At 43.6% G+C, this 25,911-nt stretch overlaps 1 protein-coding gene across 2 annotated transcripts in view; it reads right to left on the reverse strand.

Annotated features, from left to right (window-relative positions):
- LOC121569765 (multimerin-2) overlaps positions 1-18,394 on the reverse strand; it is a 49,907-nt gene extending 31,513 nt beyond the window's left edge. For both annotated transcript variants that reach the window (XM_041880953.1, XM_041880946.1), the window contains exons 1-2: positions 17,995-18,394; positions 7,421-7,543 (exon numbers count right to left, since the gene is read on the reverse strand). In XM_041880953.1, the coding sequence (XP_041736887.1) occupies positions 7,421-7,543; positions 17,995-18,362 (491 nt within the window). In that variant the 5' untranslated portion in view covers positions 18,363-18,394. The remainder of the gene's footprint in view (positions 1-7,420; positions 7,544-17,994) is intronic.
- Positions 18,395-25,911: the final 7,517 nt, after the last annotated feature.

The following is a 25,911-nucleotide window of genomic DNA, read 5'->3' on the forward strand; positions in this document are numbered from 1 at the left end:
GATTTAATTCTTGCTAATAACACCCATAAATATTTGTCTAGTGGAGTATTTGCATATCATCTCAGTGATCATTGTCCCATAGTATGTATTAGAGATACGAAACAGCAAAATACTAATCCTCTTTTAATGAAGATAGATTTTACATAAAGATTATGTTTTCTGCTCAAGGTTTTTTACATGACATGTTCTACTCTGATTTAGCCACTGTCTCCTGTATTCCTGACCCTGAGTTGGCTCTAGAAAATGTATCCTCCATATTTATTCCTCTGGCAGATAAACACTGTCCTTTTAAACAATTCAGAGTCAAAGATAGATTGAACCCTTGGCTTTCTTCTGAATTATCTGAGTTCATTCAGAGGAGAAATCAGGCCTGGGCCAAAGCAAGGAAAACTGACTCTGTAGTGGACTGGCAGTCTTTCAGACAATTGAGAAACAGATATACTACCTTGATTAAGAAAGCTAAATCAAACTACTTTTTAAACTCTATCTCTGACTCTGCTGGTGATCCTTCTAAACAGTAAATGCACTGAAGTGTACAAATTCCTCTTCTTCCCTTCCTAAGCAAGTTCTGTCTCTCTGGCATCATAACTGAGAATAATGGGATAAGTGATGCTTTTAATCATTATTTCCTCTCGGCAGACTTTGTATTTGAGTGAGACTGTGGTGTAGTTGACCCTGGTCAGTCAATTGACTGCTCTTCCCTCTGCCAACCTCTAGCTGACTTGACAGTTAACCCGTCAACTTGTAGTGAATCTAGGTTTTCATTTCAACAATTTACTATCTGTGATGTGGTAGATGTCTTCCTTAAGATTTTTGTAACAGAAATCCACTGGAGCTGATATTCTTGATCCATTTTTGTTGCAGCTCTCTGCCCCCCTGATTGCTGAATCATTAACCCATATTTTTAACCTGATGATTACAGTGGGGGAAAAAAGTATTTAGTCAGCCACCAATTGTGCAAGTTCTCCCACTTAAAAAGATGAGAGAGGCCTGTAATTTTCATCATAGGTACACGTCAACTATGACAGACAAAAATAGATTTTTTTTCTCCAGAAAATCACATTGTAGGATTCTTTATGAATTTATTTGCAAATTATGGTGGAAAATAAGTATTTGGTCAATAACAAAAGTTTCTCAATACTTTGTTATATACCCTTTGTTGGCAATGACACAGGTCAAACGTTTTCTGTAAGTCTTCACAAGGTTTTCACACACTATTGCTGGTATTTTGGCCCATTCCTCCATGCTTCTTACGAAGCCACTCCTTCATTGCCCGGGCGGTGTGTTTGGGATCATTGTCATGCTGAAAGACCCAGTCACGTTTCATCTTCAATGCCCTTGCTGATGGAAGGAGGTTTTCACTCAAAATCTCACGATACATGGCCCCATTCATTCTTTCCTTTACACGGATCAGTCGTCCTGGTCCCTTTGCAGAAAAACAGCCCCAAAGCATGATGTTTCCACCCCCATGCTTCATAGTAGGTATGATGTTCTTTGGATGCAACTCAGCATTCTTTGTCCTCCAAACACGACAAGTTGTTTTTACCAAAAAGTTCTATTTTGGTTTCATCTGACCATATGACATTCTCCCAATCGTCTTCTGGATCATCCAAATGCACTCTAGCAAACTTCAGATGGGCCTGGACATGTACTGGCTTAAGCAGGGGGACACGTCTGGCACTGCAGGATTTGAGTCCCTGGCGGCGTAGTGTGTTACTGATGGTAGGCTTTGTTACTTTTGGTCCCAGCTCTCTGCAGGTCATTCACTAGGTCCCCCGTGTGGTTCTGGGATTTTTGCTCACCGTTCTTGTGATCATTTTGACCCCACAGGGTGAGATCTTGCATGAGCCCCAGATCGAGGGAGATTATCAGTGGTCTTGTATGTCTTCCATTTCCTAATAATTGCTCCCACAGTTGATTTCTTCAAACCAAGCTGTTTACCTATTGCAGATTCAGTCTTCCCAGCCTGGTGCAGGTCTACAATTTTGTTTCTGGTGTCCTTTGACAGCTCTTTGGTCTTGGCCATAGTGGAGTTTGGAGTGTGACTGTTTGAGGTTGTGGACAGGTGTCTTTTATACTGATAACAAGTTCAAACAGGTGCCATTAATACAGGTAATGAGTGGAGGACAGAGGAGCCTCTTAAAGAAGCAGTTACAGGTCTGTGAGAGCCAGAAATCTTGCTTGTTTGTAGGTGATATAGTCAAATACTTATTTTCCACCATAATTTGCAAATAAATTCATTAAAAATCCTACAATGTGATTTTCTGGATTTTCTTTTGTCAATTTGTCTGACATAGTTGACGTGTACCTATGATGAAAATTACAGGCCTCTCTCATCTTTTTAAGTGAGAGAACTTGCACAATTGGTGGCTGACTAAATACTTTTTTCCCCCACTGTATATCTGGTACCATCCCCAAGGTTTGGAAGGTGGCCCATGTACTCCCCCTTGTGACCTAAATAATGATCGGCTTATTTCTAAACTTTCATGCCTAGCTAAAATATTAGAATCCTTGATTAATTCTCAGCTAAGATCTTTCTTATATTGGAAATGTATTCTAAATGTATATCAGTCGGGTTTTAGACCAGGTCAAAGCACTATCTCTGCTGCATCCCTAAATATAAATGATGTGGTTAAATGTATGGATAAAAGGCAACATAGTGTTGCCCTCTTCATTGACCTGTCAAAGGCTTTCGATGCTGTTGATCACTCACTGCTAATTCAGAGGCTTTCCTCAATTGGCCGTAGACCAGGCTGCATGTAACTAGTTTAAAAATTACTTGACAGATAGAACTCAATGTATATCTACTGATGGTGTTAAATCAGGTTTCCTGGATGTTACGAAAGGTGTCCCACAGGGGACTATTCTGGGTCCTGTACTTTTTACCGTTTACATTTAACAATATTTATTTGTCTGTAAAAAAAAAAAAAAGATTGTAACCTGCACTTGTATGCCAGTTTTTAGAAATGTTTGCAAATGTATTAAAAATAAAAAACAGAAATACCTTATTTATATAAGTATTCATACCCTTTGTTCTGAGACTCGAAATTGAGCTCAGGTGTATCCTGTTTCCATTGATCATCCTTGAGATGTTTCTACAACTTGATTAGAGTCTACCTGTGGTAAATTCAATTGATTGTACAAGATTTGGAAATGTATGCACTCACTAACTGTAAGTCGCTCTGGATAAGAGCGTCTGCTAAATGACTAAAATGTAAATGTAGTGATTTGGAAATGCACACACCTGTCTATATAAGGTCCCACAGTTGACAGTGCATGTCAGAGCAAAAACCAAGCCATGAGGTCAAAGGTATTGTCCGTAGAGCTCCAAGACAGGATCGTGTCGAGGCACAGATCTGGGGAAGGGTACCAAAAAATGTATACAGTATTGAAGGTCCCCAAGAACACAGTGGCTTCCATCATTCTTAAATGGAAGAAGTTTGGAACCACCAAGATTCTTCCCAGAGCTGGCCGCCGGGCCAAACTGATCAATCAGGGGAGAAGTACCATGGTCAGGGAAATGACCAAGAACCCGATGGTCACTCTGACAGAGATCCAGAGTTCCACTGTGGAGATGGGAGAACCTTCCAGAAGGACAACCATCTCTGCAGCACTCCACCAATCAGGCCTTTATGGTAGAGTGGCCAGACGGAAGCCACTCCTCAGTAAAAGGCACATGACAGCCCGCTTGGAGTTTGCCAAAAGGCACCTCAAGGAATCTCAGAACATGAGAAACAGGATTCTCTTGTCTGATGAAACCAAGATTGAACACGTTGGCCTGAATGCCAAGCATCACGTCTGGAGGAAACCTGGCACCATCCCTACGGTGAAGTATGGTGGTGGCATCATCATGCTGTGGGGATGTTTTTCAACAGCAGGGACTGGGAGACTAGTCAGGATCGAGGGAAAGATGAACGGAGCAAAGTACAGAGAGATCCTTGATGAAAACCTGCTCCAGAGCGCTCAGGACCTCAGACTGGGGCGAAGGTTCACCTTCCAACAGGACAACAACCCTAAGCACACAGCCAAGACAACGCAGGAGTGGCTTCGGGACAAGTCTCTGAATGTCCTTGAGTGGCCCAGCCAGAGCCCGGACTTGAACCCGATTGAACATCTCTGGAGAGACCTGAAAATAGCTGTGCAGCGACGCTCCCCATCCAACCTGAAAGAGCAGGAGAGGATCTGCAGAGAAGAATGGGAGAAACTCCCCAAATACAGGTGGCCAAGCTTGTAGTGTCATACCCAAGACGACTCAAGGCTGTAATCGCTAGCAATATATCAAACTACGTGACATCAAAGAGCACAACCGATTGGCAAACGTACTGCAAATTGAGAATCATGTGACTAAACTGAGTAAAAAGAAGAATAAACTATACTATGAAACAAAGATAAATGATATAAAGAACTTTGGAGTACCTTAACTGAAATTTTGGCCAAAAAGGCAAACTCAGCTCCATCATTCATTGAATCAGATGGCTCATTCATCACAAAACCCACTGATATTGCCAACTACTTTAATGATTTTTTCATTGGCAAGATTAGCACACTTACGCATGACATGCTAGCAAAAAACGCTGACACTACACATCCAAGTATATCTGGTCCTCTGTAGCTCAGCTGGTAGAGCACGGTGCTTGTAACGCCAAGGTAGTGGGTTCGATCCCTGGGACCACCCATACACAAAAAAAATGTATGCACGCATGACTGTAAGTCGCTTTGGATAAAAGCGTCTGCTAAATGGCATATATATATATATATATATATAAAAGACAAGCATTGTAAATTCTTTAAAGTAAGTGTGGTAGAGGTGAAAAAATTATTGTTGTCTATCAACAATGACAAGCCACCGGGTTCTGACAACTTGAATGGAACATTACTTAGGATAATAGCGGATGATATTGCCACTCCTATTTGCAATATCTTTACTTTATTTTTTTCACCCCCTTTTTCGTGATATCCAATTGGTAGTTACAATCTTCTCTCATCACTGCAACTCCCCTACGGACTCAGGAGAGGTAAAGGTCGAGAGCCATGCATCCTCCGAAACACAAGCCGCACTGCTTCTTGACACACTGCTCTCTTAACCTGGAAGCCAGCCGCACCAATGTGTCAGAGGAAACACCGTCCAACTGACGACCGAAGTCAGCTTGAAGGTGCCTGGCCCGCCACAAGGAGTTGCTAGAGCACGATGAGACAAGGAAATCCCTGCCAGCCAAACCCTCCCCATAACCCAGACGACGCTGGGCCAATTGTGCGCCGCCCCATGGGTCTCCCGGTCATGGCCAGCTGTGACAGAGCCTGGGATCGAACCCAGTGCCTTAAAACGCTGCGCCACTCGGGAGGCCATATCATCAATTTAAGCCTACTAGAAAGTGTGTGCCCTCAGGCCTGGAGGGAAGCAAAAGTCATTCTGCTACCTAAGAATAGTAAAGCCTTTTGGAATAAATTGTGTTTGACCAGATACAATGCTATTTTACAGTAAACAAATTGAAAACACCCTTTCAGCACGCTTATAGGGAAGGACATTTAACAAGTATAGCACTTACACAAATGACTGATGATTCGCTGAGAGAAACTGATGATAGTGGTCCTCTGTAGCTCAGCTGGTAGAGCATGGCGCTTGTAACGCCAAGGTAGTGGGTTCGATCCCCGGGACCACCCATACACTAAAATGTATGCACGCATGACTGTAAGTTGCTTTGGATAAAAGCGTCTGCTAAATGGCATATTATTATTATAAAAATATTGTGGGGGCTGTTTTGTTAGACTTCAGTGTGGCTTTTGACATTATCGATCATAGTCTTCTGCTATATTGGCTTTGCACAACCCCTACTATATTGTGGATAAAGAGTTACCTGTCTAACAGTACACAGAGAGTGTTCTTTAATGGAAGCCTCTCCAACATAATCCAGCTAGAATCAGGAATTCCCCAGGGCAGCTGTCTAGGCCCCTTACTTTTTTCAATCTTTACTCACAACATGCCACTGGCTTTGAGTAAAGCCAGTGTGTCTATGTATGCGGTTGACTCAACACTATACACGTTAGCTACTACAGCGACTGAGATGACTGCAACACTTAACAAAGAGCTGCAGTTAGTTTCAGAATGTGTGGCAACTAAAAGCATTGTTTTTGAGGCAAATCATTCACTAAACCCTAAACCTCAACTAAATCTTGTAATGAATACTGTGGAAATTGAGCAAGTTGAGGTGACTAAACTGCTTGGAGTAACCCTGGATTGTAAACTGTCATGGTCAAAACATATTGATACAACAGTAGCTAAGATGGGGAGAAGTCTGTCCATAATAAAGCGCTGCTGTGCCTTCTTAACAGCACCATCAATGAGGCAAATCCTACAGGCCCTAGTTTTGTCGCACCTGGACTACTGTTCAGTCGTGTGGTCAGGTGCCACAAAGAGGGACTTAGGAAATTTGCAATTGGCTCAGAACAGGGCAGGACGGCTGGCCCTTGGATGTACACAGAGAGCAAACATTAATAATATGCATGTCAATCTCTCCTGGCTCAAAGTGGAGGAGAGATTGACTTCATCACTACATGAATTTGTGAGAGGTATTGGCATGTTGAATGCACCGAGCTGTCTGTTTGAACTATTGGCACACAGCTTGGACACCCATGCATACCCCACAAGACATGCCACCATAGGTCTCTTCACAGTCCCCAAGTCCAGAACAGACTATGGGAGGCGCACAGTACTACATAGAGCCATGACTAAATGGAACTCTATTCCACATCAAGTAACTGATGCAAGCAGTAGAATCAGATTTTAAAAACAGATAAAAATACACCTTATGGAACTGCGGGGACTGTGAAGAGACACAAACGCATGCACAGACACATGCATACACACACAAGATAACATACGCACTATACACACACGTACACATGGATTTTGTGTTGTAGATATGTGGTAGTAAAGTAGTGGCCTGAGGGCACACACTTAATGTGTTGTGAAATGTGTTGTGAATGTATTGTATTGTTTTTAAAATTGTATAAACTGCCTTAATTTTGTTGGACCCCAGGAAAAGAATGTGGAACAATGGTCTTATTATCTTCAAAATGGTCTTAAATGTGACGTTTTGGTGCCTCTAGGGCAATTCAGAAAGCTGGTTGAGGACCTTATTACTGATGAATGCGTTTGTTTTTTATGACCGTGTTTTTCTTTCTTCTTGCATTTTGTATTTATATTGATGTGTGTATTTTCTGTAATTTCTGTAATTAAGGGCTTATCTGTAAAATAGGCCTCCGTATGACTCCTGATAAAATAAAGTTAAAATAAAAAATAAACAAGATGTGTGTGGGAGATTGGAGAATCTGAGTGTGCATTGTGCAATCTGTAATATAATGCATTGTACTGTTAACATGTGGTTTGAGTTGACATTTGAATGCACAGTGGGTAACTCACATGACAAGCTGGCATTCAGGTGTGCCGTTGGGACAGGGGCTCTGGGACCTGATGGTGTATTTCTCTGTGCCACAGGAGACAGCCATGGTGACAATGCGGCGGTGCACGAATGCACACCAGTTCCTGGAAGAGAGAGACACACACACAGCGTCATTCCTTTCATACTGTGCAATCTCTGTGTGTAATGACACCGGAAGCTGGGAGACAGCTGAGATAATCTATGGAGAGATATTACATCCTCTAGGAGCACGGCGCTGGTGCCAAACCCTGTTTGTTTGTTTATAGTTATATCGCTCAATTTTGTTTAGTTTAGTTTAAGTCCAAGTGCGTTGCAAGTTTGAAAGTGGATTGTACATGGCATGTGTGACCCTGTTCATCCTGATCGCTGTAATATGCGAAAAACTTTACAATCACTATGGAGTCAGTGAGTAAAACAACCACCATCACCTACACAGATTCTGCTCTCTTACCAAGATAAAGCTCACACTCTCGAAAACAGCATTGCCTTACCTGATTGTTGTTCTACAAATTCAAAAAGGGAAACTAAGAAGAAGCGAGGCTGAAGCGGTGGTGTCAGGAACAGACTACGGAGGCGGGGAAGCCGTCACCCACTCCCGGTGATCACCCTGTCAAATGTGCGGTCACTAAATAATAAACTGGATGAGTTAGCGGCCAAGGCTAAATTCGAAGACGACTTTAGGAGAAGCAAGCTAATCTGCTTTACAGAAACGTGGCTCAAGGAGGACAATATTGATGTGAACATTGATGGATACACTGTAATTAGAGCAGATCGAGACAAAACAACATCACATAAATCAATAGCTGGGGCTATGTATCTTTGTAGTTAATACTTGGGCCACACAGTGTAATGTGATTGAACAAGTGTGCACCAGAGACTATGAGATGCTCAGTATATCATTCAGGCCATTCTATCTACCACGTGAGTTTGGACAGATAACCATTATTCTGGTATATGTGCCTGGACCTAACAATAAGGGAGTTTCAAAGTTGTGCTTTCAAGATCAGCTGACCAGCCAGTATTTGTGCTTGGGGATTTTAATATGTTCTCCCTCTCCGCGCACCTCCCCACTCTGCAACAGTTTGTCACCTATCCGACTCACTCAACTCGCATCCTGGACCAGTGTTATGGCAACGTAAATGACGCATACAAGGCAGTTTGCAGAGCACCCATCGGGAAATCAGACCATAACGTTATCCATCGCCTATCGACATACAGGCAGCAGGTGAAACGCGAAAAAACTTTAGAGAAATCCATTCAGGTATGGACAGAGGAGAGCAGGGAAGATCTCAAGGACTGCATTGACTTCACAGACTGGGAGGTGTTCTTTGACTCGCGTGGGGATCCCCATGATTTGACAGACAGCATCACATCATACATCCAGTTCTGTGAGTATACTGTCATTAACAAAAACTGTCTGAGTATTTCCCAACAACAAGCCCTGGGTGTCTAAATGTGACTAAATTAAAGGAACTTACTGATGCTTTAAAGGAGAAAGAAAAGGAATTCAGGTCAAAAATGTGGAAAGCTAAAAAGTACTTCAAGGATGAAGTGGAGCAGAGGTTCTGTCCAATCCAAGACAAGCATGTGAAGAGAGAGGAAAAGAGAGAACAGTAACATTTGAAAACAACCTTAACTGCTTTTATGGAAGATTTAACACTGTCGATTTTAAAGACGAATGTGAACAAAGATGTGACAGCATCACAAAATCCTCTCCTGTCCAGATAACAGAGAACTAAGTGGCCTCATACCTGTCACATATCAAGCCACACAAAGCACCGGCCCAGACAGACTACGGGGCAAAGTACTGAAGGTCTGCGCTGACCAGCTCAAGGGAGTCTTCACATTACTGTTTCAACTCCTGCTGAGAACCTGCACAGTGCCAAACTCCTGGAAGGTGTCGACCATTGTACCGGTGGGTAAGAAGCCAGGGGCCAAATCACCAAAGGACTTTCAACCTGTGGCCCTCACGCCCCTTCTGGCCAAATGCATGGAAAGGGTTGTCAGTAAGCACCTTACCCTGTCCATAGCAGATCAACTTGACCCATTACAGATTGCCTATAAGGCACAGAGGGGGACTGAGGATGCTACCCTGACCTTGGTGAACATGGTGGCTAGTCACCTTCAACATGCAAAATCATATGCACACATTTTATTTATTGATTTTAGTTTTTAATACAATGCAAATACACACACAGCTGAACCGACTACTGGACCTGAATGTCATATGAGGCTTCACAGGTTGGATCAAGGACAACCTGCCAATGTCCCAAGCACACTCTCTGAACGACCAACCAATGGAGGTGGTTGAGTGTTTCGAATACCTAGGGACACAAATTGATGACAAGCTGAGCTTTACAGAAAATGCAGACAGTATTTTCTTTAAAGCAAGCCAGTGCCTGTTTTTAATCAGGACATTGAAGAGGTTTGGGGTCAGCCAGGATGTTCTGGAGAGGGTGTATAGCAGTCTGGTGGAGAGCATCCTCACATTCAATATCTGGTATGGTAATCTGAGCGTGAGGAGCAAACGCAAACTGACCAGAATAGTAAACACAACCAGCAAAGTAATTGGTCGACCACAGCACAGATGAGCAGTCTGATCCACAAGGCAACCAAAAGGAAGGCTCTGGCTGTCGTTGGCGACCCCCTTCCAACTTCTACACCCTCAGTTCGAGAGGCTTCCCTCTTGCCGGCGCTTTAGAATGCCCATGGCCAAGAAGAAGATGTTGGACTACTAAATGCAACGTAAATTGTATTGGTATATGTACTTATCTATCTATTTTAACATTGCAGTTGGGGCAGCGGTCAGTTGTGAGTGAATGTATCAATGTCCTGTTTTTAGTGTATGCAGTATGCTGAACTGACTTCCATCCTGGATGGACAATAACGTTTTAGTCTATTCTATTCTATTCTAGGTTGCTGGGGTGAAGGTCTGTCTTCCTCCTGTGCTTACAGCGCTCTCTCCCTTAATGACTGCTACTGCTGTTGTCTCACAGTTTGCTTGTTTGCAATTCTGTGGTTTTCCTTCCTGCTTCTACAGGTCAGGGCTACAAACATAGCATCCGCTCCAGAAAGACATTGACCACTGGACTTCCCATAATCTAACAGTCATAATGCATGACTTAAAGAGTGCTCATTTTCATTTATCTAGATTTATTGTTAACAGGGCCAAACAAAAATATCCATTCAGCAGCATCTGCCTTTTCATCCAACCTTATCTGGATGTTGTTGCAACCTTATTTGGGTGTTGTTGCAACCTTATTTGGGTGTTGTTGGACTCTTGAAGAACGTATTGTTTCGGTGGCCTACATTTCTTATGACATTTTTAAACCTTTTCTATTTAACAGTTGCTTTTTCTATTTTACAGTCTCCCTCCTGACCCCTATCTACCCCACATTACTACATAATGGGTATTTTACTGCCAGCTTCAGTGCCCAGATCTGGCATGGTGAGTCACCCGCCTGGTTCCTCTCGAGGGTAACGCTGAAAGAATGATCCCCTGCTTCCAACTCTGCTTTCTCAGCACGTAGCACCTACTGACTGGGCCAAGACATCATCTATGGCCTGGCTTTCTTGTCAGGATGCTGTCTGCATATATCTAATCAGGGAAATTGTATTCACTTTTATTTCCCAGCAGGTTTGATTTCAATGAATTGTCCCCCATTACCTTCATTTGCTACAGCTGCTCTCCCCTTCTGACCCTCCCTAACCAGCACAGACCTGCACTGAGCTTTGCTAACCTGCTTCAGACCCAGACTGTCCAAACAGCCCATTAGAGAAGATGAAGGATAGCCAGGGGTCATTCTACAACACTGCAGGGGTCATCTCGCCCCTTACCCAGGTGAGACAGGTGCAGAGGGGGATGAATTTCACTGCTCCTGGGTGGCCCTGTCTTGACCAGTCTGTTTGAGACAAACCCCACGCCCCCTTGTCATCAATGAGGGACAGAGTTGACTGTAAACACCAGGTGAGCAGGCAGCTTGAGGCCCCTCAAACTAACATGTGGTAGAGTGTGACATGTCAGATCTAGTGTTTGGTGTTTTTTCTGGATTATCTTGCTGAAAAACCTAATTTTTGCCAAACCACTCCCTTCCTCTGTGGTCTGTAGCATTGTATGGAGGCTGAATTTGTGGGGACACCAGTCAAGGGTTAATTAACTCTGCGTGTTTTGTGTTTGAGTACGAGTGTTTCCCGAACAGTAAAATCTCTATCTGACCTGGCTCACCCATTCAAGGTTAAGAGGAACTTGAAGACGTACAGTGGCTTGCGAAAGTATTCACCCCTCTTGGCATTTTTCCTATTTTGTTGCCTTACAACCTGGAATTAAAATGGATTTTTGGGGGGTTTGTATCATTTGATTTACACAACATGCCTACCATTTTGAAGATGCAAAATACTTTTTTGTGTGAAAAAAAAACAAAAAATAAGACAAAAAACAGAAAACTTGAGCGTGCATAACTAGTCAATACTTTGTAGAGCCACCTTTTGCAGCACATCTAGCCACTGGGATTTCTGCCCATTCTTCAAGGCAAAACTACTCCAGCTCCTTCAAGTTGGATGGGTTCCGCTGGTGTACAGCAATCTTTAAGTCATACCACAGATTCTCAATTGGATTGAGGTCTAGGCTTTGACGAGGCCATTCCAAGACATTTAAATGTTTCCCCTTCAACCATTTGAGTGTTGCTTTAGCAGTATGCTTAGGGTCATTGTCCTGCTGGTAGGTGAACCTCCGTCCCAGTCTCAAATCTCTGGAAGACTGAAACAGGTTTCCCTCAAGAGTTTCACTGTATTTAGCGCCATCCATCATTCCTTCAATTCTGACCAGTTTCCCAGTCCCTGCCGATGAAAAACATCCCCACAGCATGATGCTGCCACCACCATGCTTCACTGTGGCGATGGTGTTCTCGGGGTAATGAGAGGTGTTGGGTTTGCGCCAGACACTGTGTTTTCCTTGATGGCCAAAAAAGCTCAATTTTAGTCTCATCTGACCAGAGTACCTTCTTCCATATGTTTGGGGAGTCTCCCAACGTGTTTGTTTATTTCTTTCTTTAAGCAATGGCTTTTTTCTGGCCACTCTTCCGTAAAGCCCAGCTCTGTGGAGTGTACGGCTTAAAGTGGTCCTATAGACAGATACGCCAATCTCTGCTGTGGAGCTTTGCAGATCCTTCAGGGTTATCTTTGGTCTCTTTGTTGCCTCTCTGATTAATGCCCTCCTTGCCTGGTCCGTGAGTTTTGGTGGGCGGCCCTCTCTTGGCAGGTTTGTTGTGGTGCCATATTCTTTCCATTTTTAAAAATTGATTTAATGGTGCTCCGTGGGATGTTCAAAGTTTCAGATTTTTTTATAACCCAACCCTGATCTGTACTTCTCCACAACTTTGTCCCTGACCTGTTTGGAGAGCTCCTTGGTCTTCATGGTGCTGCTTTCTTGGTGGTGCCCCTTGCTTAGTGGTGTTGCAGACTCTGGGGCCTTTCAGAACAGGTGTATATATACTGAGATCATGTGACAGATCATGTGACACTTAGATTGCACACAGGTGGACTTTATTTAACTAATTATGTGACTTCTGAAGGTAATTGGTTGCACCAGATCTTATTTAGGGGCTTCATAGCAAAGGGGGTGAATACATATGCACGCACCACTTTTCCGTTATTTATTTTTGAGAATTCTTTTAAACAAGTTATTTTTTTCATTTCACTTCACCAATTTGGACTATTTTGTGTATGTCCATTACATGAAATCCAAATAAAAATCCATTTAAATTACAGGTTGCAATGCAACAAAAGGGGTCGATTAATACTTTTGCAAGGCACTGTATGTACAGGATGTGTGCCATTCTCAGCCTAATCCCCCCCTCCCAGTTCGTCAGTCATGGGTCAAGCCGTGGGACTCACAGGACCTTGTATTGGACAATTCTCAACATGAGTGTGTCGTTGGCTCTCTAATCCACCACTTCTGTGTCCAGGCCAGACCAAACAAAGAGCTGTGACGCTCCAGGGGTGCAGCTGCAGAGGAGTGGAGAGAATTCAACCAAAATACTTCATCTGTTTCCAAGGCAACAAGCAAGTGGCCGCATCGTTGTGGCCCTGACATTTTCAAAGTCCTTCATGTATTGTACAGACACATGTACCGCCGAGGTTCATTTGAGACTTACTCTACACTGCAGAGACAGAGAATGTGTAGAAAGGATACAGTTGACTTTTACAAGATGTTTCACCTTTTCTCTCACTCTGATCCAAGACTGTCTTTCTCTTGTCCCAGTAAGCTTCAACCCCCTGTAGGAGGGGAACTCCTGCTGGATAAATAGTGGGGAGGAGTGGTGTCACAACCCAGCACTAAGCTTATATTTCATAAACTGAGAGAACAAGGTCTCCTGAACCCCCTAACAGCCTCCAGTTCTACCACAGTGTTCACCCCTACACAGACTAAACAGTTCCACAACAAACAAGCTCATCTAACAAGTTTTCGGTACATGATGATCGCCATTAGAAAGCAAATAAGAAAGAAAATACAAGGAGAGAATTTGTCCCTCCCATATAAAAACAGAGGACATTTTGAGCAACATCCTCGTTCAACAGGACTGAATGTAAACTCAGAGAGTGGAATGTCAGGTGGGTCACTGATACTTTAAGTTTGTTTTGGCCTCTAGTGTGTCAAAAACAGTGTTCTGTGCTTGACCTCGTCTTTGATATTTCACAATAGAACAATATTATTCAACTTTTACAATGTGAGAACATCAAGGTCTGCTCTTTCTGCCCTCCCAAGTTAAATGTGCACTCACTGTCTGGCAGAGAAGAAGGCGGATACTAGATTCTTACCAGCCACCAGCAGTGGCAATGTGCTTTCACATTCTAGGAATTAGGGTTCCCACAGACTGCTCGCTTGCAAAGTTGAACATTTTCATTGGAAATTCCAATTTGTCAATGTCATCTTGACCTCCAATATCTGTCCCTTCAATGCTTAACCCCACCACTGTGCTACTAGCTTGGCAAGTCTGAGTCAGAGCTGCCCGGTGTCACTTACTCCTGGTCTGCTGTGAAATCATGAAGGGCCATCTCTGGGAGAGCACAATAGCTGTGGTCGTACCTCCTGTAGGCCTACAGCTCCCAGTCCATCACCCCCCTCTGGCTCCGACCAGGAAGGAAGCATCTGATGCTCTCACGCAGCGCTAACCTACTCCATCCTGGAACACTCCACCACACAGCATACCCACATATATACACACACACACACAACCACACACTGGAGAGGATGTGAGAGTCACTTTCCACTGCAAATCCATTGGGCAAACCTTCACACAGCTCTGTCATACAGCTTTGGTGGTGAGTTGCTCTATCATGGTGATATGATACTAAGACTGTGTTCACACAGCGACACTGCCCTCTCCCACAGTCTAATCATAGAGGTCAGGGTAGTTGATTAGGCCTCTGGGTGGGAGGAGCCGAGGTTGCCAAAAAGGGTTAACTAAGTTGTTCAAGGTTGAAGAGTCATGTCTTATAACTAAATCATAGACGTTTTATAGTACCAACAACACCAGACCAGGTACTCCTTTCGCAAGATAAATGAAGAACTAATATTAACAGAAGAGCTACATTGTTGTTTTGGTTGGGTTTCAAAGCCCAGACTCTTTGCTTGTTTCTTATACAGTACAGCTGGCCTGGATTACACTGCCTCCTTTATGCTGGTGGCCATTATTATATATAATTTTTTTTTTGCTTTCAAGAAAATCCACATTGTGTCGGAGAGTGTTTAAATTCTGCAGAGGACCCTGACTGCTGCAGATGATGTTGATTCAGAAACTAAAAGAGAAAATAACCAGATGAGTATGGGGGTCCTGTTAGCCATTGAGTCGACATGGACTCTGAAACCCGACTGTACACAAAAGGCCTTTGTGCCAATGCCAGTGGCAGAGCGGCGAGGCCAAGCACACTGGGAATCAAAGCTGATTCCCTTAGGCCATGTTTTATGACAGTGAGTCAGAGAGTGAGTGAGATGTGAGAGCATAGCAGCAACAAGCAGAATTGGCTTTTCCACACATCCATTCCAGACACACAGCCATTCTGGCTGCATTGGTGATGGGTCAGGAATTACCTTTTTTCCGAGCGGTCCGGGAGGGGCCACTGAGGGATGGGAAGGGAGCGGATGGGACTGAGTTCCGCTCTGGAAGCTGGAGCTGGTAGATGTAATCAGTACAGTAATCAGTACAGCCTCAGAGCCCCTTGATGGACCCCAGCAGGAGGGCCAGGCTTTAGACTTGGTTTGATTTCATTATTTTAGCTTTTATTACTATTATGTTGATTTTAATGAGAGTGCTTAATGAAAGACATTTGTGAAAAATATAATTGTCGTTAAAGGACTGTTAATTATGTCTATGGAGCGTTGCCGTTAGCGATGATGTTACAGATGTAACATCCATCCCACACTAGAAGGATCTGTGTTGCATTTAAATATTTGAGCAGAATGAATGAAAACAGCTTAAGCAGTAAACTACCCCTCCCTCATACTTCCTGTTTTCATGGGTTCTCGTAATGAGTTGTTTAGCCTGTTGTCTGGGCCTGCTCCACTTTGCTTCTGCATAGTTCTGTTCTGTTTGCTAGCTAGATTGTAGTAGTCCACACAGGTCTTCAGTTCACTCCCTCTCTGTCTGTGGCCTTTCAGAGCTCCCCATGCGTACCAAAGACCCAAAGCCTCACGTCAGCCGTGAACCATCCATCCCAACGCCTCTCGTATATCCACATTCCTCACCCACCACCTGGGTTCTAACACACGCATTTGGGGGCCCAGCAGCGTGTAGAATGAAACAGCCTCAGACTCAGCAGTGACGTGCTGAGTGTGTGTGTGTGTGTGTCTGTGAAGCACACACACACACACACATCACCTAGACCCTGAGCACTCACTCAGGCAGTATACTCACCAAAACAACAGGAGCTTTTACACCCTGGGGATGAAAACATGCCAAAAGATTTAGAAGAGGATTAAGATACATTTCGGCCTTACAGCCTTCAGCATTGGTCATCCTTGAGTGGCTGAATACCTCTCACATATTCAGTCTGTTCGTCTATTAATACATCTTTGTTGGACTGCAAGGTAGCGACAGTTTCCTTTTTCCTTTGCGCAGTCAGTGCTCTTCATACGTCAGAAGTATTCAGTCACTGACTAATTTACATTTCTAGATTTTGTTTTATTATTGTTAACAACCAATGTGTTTCCCCTTTACAGATGTCAAGGCCGAAGCACATTGATAATTTATTTTTACAATGAAGAGGAAGGACTGTTTGAATACCTCTAACATAACCAGTCTAGCCATGAACCTTGGTTGAATTGAGAGGTTGCAAAAGACAGCGTACTTTTTCTATTACAGAGTAAGCGTTATTCACACATGTACCTCTCTTCACAGGGTGAACCTCTCAGTGACCCCCCAGCCTCCTCCAGCACAAGAGGTTCCAATCAAACCTGGCCATCAGAGATATCACAGGCTACTCGCTCGCCGGCCGAAACCTGAACTCTGTTACAGTAATGATGGTGACACATAAGAAAAAGAAGGTCCTCTTTGAACGATGTCGTTAATTAAATGTTTAAGTGGCTGTTCATAAAGAGGACTAATCGCTGGCTGTTTGGGCTAGCTCCTCAGGGAGCACATTATCGGGGGATCAGGCTAGCTGCGGTGCAATTTAGTATGTATCTGAATTAGAATAATGACATGTCCAGTAACCCAGCTCTGGAGCAAAGATCAGGCTCTGCCAGCAGCTTGGGCTCTGAGCACAAACTGCAGAACACATATGGCTCTCTTATGGCTTTCTCTGCAATTAAGATGAATTACTATTGATTAGGCTCAGGTAAGGAAAACCATGTGCCTACGTTTGACACTTTGGGGAGGTCGGAAACCACGGCAGTGAAACCCCAGCAGTTTGTGTACAGACTCATTCTGCTGGGGAGGGCACATGTAAATGTTTGCTAAAATCCCTTTGTTTAGTTCACCCCATCAGCTCAAGCTTCATGCTGATTGCAGAGGAAGATTGCAAAGATACCAAATGTCTCCACATAGTGGAGGTCAGAAAGAGTTGAATGTGGTGAGAGGGAAAAAGCCTGCAGGAAGAGACACCCAGTTGCAGAGATGAGACAAGATCGAAATTGGGGATAAATAAATAAATTAAAAGTCATATTTCTGGGGCACTGCATATATATGTGAGCTGCTCCACGTTCTTAACCTGGGTGTTAGCCATAGCCGTGGGAAGATGTTTGGGGGTGCTGGGACTTTTGTTGTTGTTGCCTACTTTTGTGAAGAAGAACATACATTTTCTAATTCCGATTTTTCGGGGGGTGCTGCAGCACCCTCAGCACCCCTGCTTCCCACGGCTATGGTGGTAGCTGTTATTACACACATGCTGGTAGACCAAACATTTAATGTTCTGTTTGATGTGCATGCTGTGAAAGTGCATGTGTGTGTTTGTCGATCCACAGGTAGTTGTTCCTGTGTTTTCCTTCTCCTATAAATACATGTCTGCACAGGCTGTCTGTCAGCTGAGAGGTGGCTAGCTACTGTGAATAAACACTTACCCGGTGCGGGCTGGGTAGCTCCCTCCCTCTCCTGGTGGGAGTGCAGTCTCCTCGGGCAGCAGACCCATGGGGTGTTGTCCAGGACCCGCCTGATGGGGTTGACCATGTGGCCCATGATCCAGGGGTTGGTGGGCAGATCCAGGCACGTCAGGTCTATGGTCATGGGATCCAGTCCTGAGGTGGGGAATGTCAATCCCCCCAGGTTCAGGGTGGACTCCCACCCCCATCCCCTGGGTATCCAAGCCTTCTTTCTCCAGAGGCAGGCCTGGGTCATCTTCCTCCACCTCTGGATCTCTGGCCCTGACCTCACAATGAGCTGTCACCAGCAGCCCCAGCACCAGCAGCATCAGTTCCCCCACAGTTGTCATGTCTGCTTCCCTGCCTGGTCCTGATCTATCCACGCTAGCTAGCTGACAAAGTATCTAAGACCTCTCTGGGACTGCTATTTGTTTTTAAAGAGTTGCGTTTTGGAAATACCCCGCCCCCATCTTCAAAAGTCCCCCTCCTCCTCCCCAGGCTAGGAGTCCCCTCCCACTGTTCCCCTCACTCACATACACATACACATACACTCACACCCCAGCTCCCCAACTCCTGACGTTTTCAAAGCCCTCCAACAATCCTCGGAAATGAGCCTCCCACCCACCCCCACCTATCCTCCAACCAGTTCCCAATGGAAAGGTTGCTGGCCCTGGAACAATGAGTCTGTGGCTGTGCCTCTCTCCCTCCCTCAGGCCCGTTAGGATCCCCCCCCTACCCAACACCACCACCATCACCACACACGCACGCGCATACACACACACACTCCAGCCGGGCCGGTGAGGAAGCAGCCCATTTCTCTTGGCAGGTTACTGGAATTCTTATGTTCTTATCATCTTGCCTCTGTCTCGCTTCCTCCGACTGGCAGAGTGCAGGAAAGGGACGTTAGGGGAGAGAGAGAGAGCGAGGGATTGGATGTGTTTTAAAGGAGTGTAAAGGGGTGTTGACCAGAGGATATATGGAATCAGTCAAATGTATCTGCATGGGAGAGACTTCAGACTTTTCCCTCTAGTTATCTTTGTCTCTATGCATCAGAATCACACACAGACCCCCACACTGACCCATATGAATAATCTGTTTTTAAATAAATTGTGGGGAGATTAATGACGTTATGACTAGGGTCAATAAATTCCCTGGTTGGAGGATTCCAGATTTCTTGCTAATTCCCTCCTGATTCCGGGAATCCTCCAACTGGGATTTTGTTAAAACCAGAGAATTTATTGAGAGTTCCTGGAATTTTGGAACCCTAGTTATGACGAGACATTGTTGTTTAGCTTACGGATGAGTTAGTGTTTGAGTTGAATCTGTCTTGTTCTTCCATTTATCATACATCTGCTGCCACGGCGACAGATGTTCCGATAGTTGAGTGGTAGTGAAAGTCACGTAACTCCCATGTTAAGTATCAAGTACAGTGAAATGCCTTTCTTACAAGCTCTAAACCCAACAATGTAGTAATTAATAACAATTTAATACTAAAAATAACATATGGTAGAACAAAAACACACGAGAAATAAAAATAAGAAATAAGATGAACACAAGAAAGTAAGGAAGCATACTATCTACAGGGTCAGTCAGTTCCAGTACCATATTTACAATGTGCAGGGATACTGGAGTGATAGAAGTATATATGTATAGGTAATGTGACTAGGCATCAGGATATATGATAAAAAGAGTAGCAGCAGCGTATATGATGATTGTGTGTGTGTGTGTGTGTGTGTGTGTGTGTGTGTGTGTGTGTGTGTTGTGTGTGTGTGTGTGTGTGTGTCTGTGTGTGTAGAGTCAGTATAAATGTATGTGCATATTATGCGTGTGTGAGCAAATTATGAAGTGAGTGTTTGTGTGTCAGTGTGCGTTAGTGTGCAGGGCCCTGTGAGTGTGCATAGAGACAGTGCAAACAAAAGCAAAAAAAATACTACGCCATTTTGTTAGCTATATAGCTGCCTTATGGCTTGGGGATACAAGCTGTTCACTGTTGTGTCATCAGCAAACGGGTGTTGGATTCATGCATGGCCATGCAGTCAAGGGTGAACAGCGAGTACAGGAGGGGACTTGTGTGTGACTGTCAGCGACAGTGTTAGTGTCCCACTAACTTTAAGAGTTGACGTTGTCCTGCTGCTGTGGGTATCTTTCCCAGTGTTTGGGACAGACTTATTCACTATAGTATGATTTACGGTGCTCCTTAAGGTGCTTAACATGGATAGCCATATAACTCTTTAGTAGCAGCAGGACCTGGGGCACCTGAAATTCCTCCCTTATGTATGAGGAGAGACAGACCTCGGAAGCCCATTAAAATAGACAGACTACCATGATCATAAACAGTACAGTGTAGCACAGTACAGTAAGATGCTTTAACACTGTAAGCTACAGTGGGGAAAAAAAGTATTTAGTCAGCCACCAATTGTGCAAGTTCTCCCACTTAAAAAGATGAGAGAGGCCTGTAATTTTCATCATAGGTACACGTCAACTATGACAGACAAAATGAGAAAGAAAATTCCAGAAAATTACATTGTAGGATTTTTAATGAATTTATTTGGAAATTATGGTGGAAAATAAGTATTTGGTCAATAACAAAAGTTTCTCAATACTTTGTTGTATACCCTTTGTTGGCAATGACACAGGTCAAACGTTTTCTGTAAGTCTTCACAAGATTTTCACAAACTGTTGCTGGTATTTTGGCCCATTCCTCCATGCAGATCTCCTCTAGAGCAGTGATGTTTTGGGGCTGTCGCTGGGCAACACGGACTTTCAACTCCCTCCAAAGATTTTCTATGGGGTTGAGATCTGGAGACTGGCTAGGCTATTCCAGGACCTTGAAATGCTTCTTACGAAGCCACTCCTTCGTTGCCCGAGCGGTGTGTTTGGGATCATTGTCATGCTGAAAGACCCAGCCACGTTTCATCTTCAATGCCCTTGCTGATGGAAGGAGGTTTTCACTCAAAATCTCACGATACATGGCCCCATTCATTCTTTCCTTTACACGGATCAGTCGTCCTGGTCCCTTTGCAGAAAAACAGCCCCAAAGCATGATGTTTCCACCCCCATGCTTCACAGTAGGTATGGTGTTCTTTGGATGCAACTCAGCATTCTTTGTCCTCCAAACACGACGAGTTGAGTTTTTACCAAAAAGTTATATTTTGGTTTGATCTGACCATATGACATTCTCCCAATCCTCTTCTGGATCATCCAAATGCACTCTAGCAAACTTCAGACGGGCCTGGACATGTACTGGCTTAAGCAGGGGGACACGTCTGGCACTGCAGGATTTGAGTCCCTGGCGGCGTAGTGTGTTACTGATGGTAGGCTTTGTTACTTTGGTCACAGCTCTCTGCAGGTCATTCACTAGGTCCCCCCGTGTGGTTCTGGGATTTTTGCTCACCGTTCTTGTGATCATTTTGACCCCACAGGGTGAGATCTTGCGTGGAGCCCCAGATCGAGGGAGATTATCAGTGGTCTTGTATGTCTTCCATTTCCTAATAATTGCTCCCACAGTTGATTTCTTCAAACCAAGCTGCTTACCTATTGCAGATTCAGTCTTCCCAGCCTGGCGCAGATCTACAATTTTGTTTCTGGTGTCCTTTGACAGCTCTTTGGTCTTGGCCATAGTGGAGTTTGGAGTGTGACTGTTTGAGGTTGTGGACAGGTGTCTTTTATACTGATAACAAGTTCAAACAGGTGCCATTAATACAGGTAACGAGTGGAGGACAGAGGAGCCTCTTAAAGAAGAAGTTACAGGTCTGTGAGAGCCAGAAATCTTGCTTGTTTGTAGGTGACCAAATACTTATTTTCCAACATAATTTGAAAATAAATTCATAAAAAATCCTACGATGTGATTTTCTGGAGAAAGAAATTCTCAATTTGTCTGTCATAGTTGACGTGTACCTATGATGAAAATTACAGGCCTCTCTCATCTTTTTAAGTGGGAGAACTTGCACAATTGGTGGCTGACTAAATACTTTTTTCCCCACTGTATTCTGCACTAGATTCTTTCTGTTGAAGATGAAAAGAAAGGAAAGGTTTTTCTTCTTCTCCATAACAACAGGTTTTACTGTCCTTGTCTGCTTCCAGATGGAGCTCTAGTAGTGGGGTCCCTCCCTGCCGGGGTCCATGTGATCGTAGACTTAATTTGGTGTTCTTGGCTGCAGCCAAGCAGCTAGGGACCCCAGTGTAAACTATGAGCTTAGAGCGAAATGAAGACAGAGTGAGTGTTCCCTTTATCATCAGCAGGTGGCACTAGTTTTATACCCAGAGAGCTGACGGGCCTTGTTTTGCCAGCCTCCCTGGGGGGCACAGCTGTTATGGCTAGCTGGGGCTGGGGATCAACAGCCCACCAGCAGAGAGGTCGTTCAGACGGAACAGGCCAGGAGGAGAGCTCTGGTCATTACTGATCTCTGTGTTATTATGTTATTAGAACTGTATAACTGTATGTGCAGTACTGTAGTGTAAAGTGCATGTCCTGTCCAACGACGGTGGTTGTAATGTAATGTGTTTCCAATGATAGATATGAAAAAGGGATAGTGGACAGCAATCCATGCTTTGGTATAGTTTCCCTGGCAGTGTTTTCAAATGCTAACATTTTAGAATTTTTGGCACAATTCCAATGCAATTCATTGTACGTATTGTAGTATTATTTTGCGCATCGTGTCCAAATCTTCTTAAAGTATCTAAAATGTATTGTGTAGCTGAACAAATTCACTTAAAGATGATTTGGCTAATATCGGTACCATGACTTACATGGGATTGTTAGCATTAGCATTTGGAAACAGTGCCAGGGAAACTAAACCAAGGCATGGATTGCTTCCATACCTTGCCCCCAACTACTTACAGGGAAAGGAAACCAATATGTCATTTTGTAATTTGGGTGAAGTATCCATTTAACATTTTACTGCATTGGGCTAAATCCGGGTCACACAGAGTGTTTCTTGGTAGTCTTAAACAAATCTACTTTGAAAGAAAAGTATACACCTCACACACATTGTTATGGGCTTAAAAAAAGAAGACAACTGTACCATGTCAGATATAGCATTGAAATGTATTACATTTTTAGTTTGCATCCCAATATTACACTTTATATACATCACAGAAGACTGAAATATAGCAAAACTGTTTGACATAGAAACACCGGATGTTTATTAATTATGAAATTATGAGAAATATGAATAACATTCCACCCATGAGGCCATGAGGTCATTTGACTGCAGGAAAGGGCTACGATGCACTGGAATGTGTCATAAATGTACACAATTCCCTATACAGTCATTAACACAATTAGACTCACACAGAGACCCAGACTACCTCACTAAACAGGAGCCACTGCATTGGGAATATATGAATGTACACTATGCAGTGAAATTTGAGTTTCCTTGAGAAATACAATGACAAGTGAAATAAACTACCAGTCAAAAGTTTGGACACACCTACTAATTCAAGGTTTTTTCTTTCTTTTTACTATTTTCTACATTGTAGAATAATAGTGAAGACATCAAAACTATGAAATAACACATATGGAATCATGTACAGTGAGGGAAAAAAGTGTTTGATCCCCTGCTGATTTTGTACGTTTGCCCACTGACAAAGACATGATCAGACTATAATTTTAATGGCAGTGTGGGGATCTATTTTCTTACAACTAGATGTGATGCCTAGCTTAGAAAGAATACATTAATGATTAAAGATAATAGGTTTGTGCTGTACTGATATAGATTGTTTAACATAACAAGCTGTGATTAATGTGAGGAACCGTTAGGGGGTAGGCTGAGACAGGCTTGTGACTCACACACACAGCCTCTTTGTTAAACCGCTCAAGGACATGTGTTCTGCTACAAAGAAGGTCAAACTATGTCTGAGGTTGCTGACTCGAGACAAGTTGTAAAGATAACAACTAATGCCTGGCAACAGTGAAGCGCCAAGGGACTGGGACCAGCCTGTGCGCCATCGATAGGTTGGGTAAGTTTAAACCACACCCAGCCTCTACTCTGACAGGCCCAGCAGGGAGCGGGAACTATCTCTGTCAGAGTATTTAAAGAAGAACTTATAACAAAAGCTCAGTTCCCTGACTGCCCTGCGTGGTTTTTCAGTGGGCCCGTATATACGAACATCATATTTACCATTCAAGTGTTTGCATTAATTAAAATACTAGTCTATTTTAGAAGACGTGTATTGATCTCTTTTTGTTCCTATACCAGATTTGAATTGACGCAACTTAACAATTGGTAACCGCCGACGTGATCTGGTAGAGGGACTTCGCTGGGTATTGTCCGGCCGATTGGACATCGCTGTCGTTGGACGGTGTGTTTCACAAAGAGTCCGGACTACTAAAAACAGGTAAGCAGACACCTATTGTTATATGACTGAAGTTCTGCACATTGGCTTTATCCAAATTAATTTTGTGAAACACCTGTTTGATGTAAGTGACCCAAATTGTAACTGAATACCTGAATCATTATTAATTACATAAAACACTATGGTGTGACATGCAAACTTATGGTAAATGTGAGTGTTAAACCATGGTATTATAGAGTATTGTTCCACTGACACGTACCAGAGGGCTAGGTACGGCTAGGATCAGAGGGACACTTACAATTTTAGATAGTGTTGCACTACTGACACGTACCAGAGGGCTAGGTACGGCTAGGATCAGAGGGACACTTACAATTTTAGATAGTGTTGCACTACTGACACGTACCAGAGGGCTAGGTACGGCTAGGATCAGAGGGACACTTTAAAGTATAGGGTGTTGTATGAATGAGAGTGCGAATGATCCCAGTGTAATAAAAGAGTGATTGCAAATGAAATAAAAGAGTGAATGCGGGTTATTAAAATTAATAAACCTGTATACCTTGATAGAAAACTAATTAGGAGTTAAAGAAGTCTGTGGTTGCTTAAACCGTATAACCCGTTAATAAAAATTGGGAATAGATATACTAGGGTAGAGAAATTAAAATAAAATATATATTAAAAGTGAGACATAGAATCATAGCCTAAACATTTTTAATTTCTAAAATAAAGATAAAAAGAAAGAAGTGTCGTGTACATAAATATGGCAGGACACACAGAGGCGGAACGGGTGCTGAAAGTACTGAAGTCCACCCTTGAAACAAACGGAGGAAAAGATGGAAAGGAGTGGAAACGGAGAGGGTTGTATAATTGCAACTGACGGAATCCCAGGAGACGGAGAACCTGGCAGAATACTAGAAACACTGAAAAGAAGAACTCAGAAAGCAGAAGGTGAATGGAAGAATGAAGGGGAGCCCCGCAAAGGCAAGAATAAAGATGCAATGGAGAAGGCGAGACTAAGGGAGCGGATCGGCCTGGCCATGCTTGAAAAATTGAAGAAAATGTGGGAGGAGAAAACAGGACAGAAGGAACGGACCCGTTTATACCCACCCATACCAACAGCGCCACCACCATATGACGACCACCCAAAAACAATGGCTCCGGTTCTGGACATAGCGGGAAAAGTCCACTATCAACAAAGGACAGATGAGGAGGAAGAAGGAATGTGGGTCAGAAAGAGCGATATGACTGACAGAAGGGGAGACGTGGACATACTTCTAAAAGCTGCACAAGCGCTAGAAAAAGGAGTGTCTGAACTGAGTAGAATCGAGGGAGAGACGGGGAGCAGATGCGGAACAGAAGGAGGAGGAAGTGTTGACGGAGACAGTGAGAGAGAGAGAGAGAGAGTAGGAGGGGGCCAGTACCCACTGATAGCCTTACCTAATCTATTGGCGAGCAACCTTAGATGTATACAGTAATAATAATAATAACATGCCATTTAGCAGACAGGCCATGAACACAGAGGACGTGGCCAGAGCGGTAGAAGGAATGACCCACCCCAAAACAGGAATAGTAAGGTTTGGGCTGCCATTAGAGGGCAATGGGTTT

The sequence above is a fragment of the Coregonus clupeaformis genome, chromosome 1, assembly GCF_020615455.1.
Source record: "Coregonus clupeaformis isolate EN_2021a chromosome 1, ASM2061545v1, whole genome shotgun sequence".
In the NCBI taxonomy this organism is placed as follows: domain Eukaryota; kingdom Metazoa; phylum Chordata; class Actinopteri; order Salmoniformes; family Salmonidae; genus Coregonus; species Coregonus clupeaformis.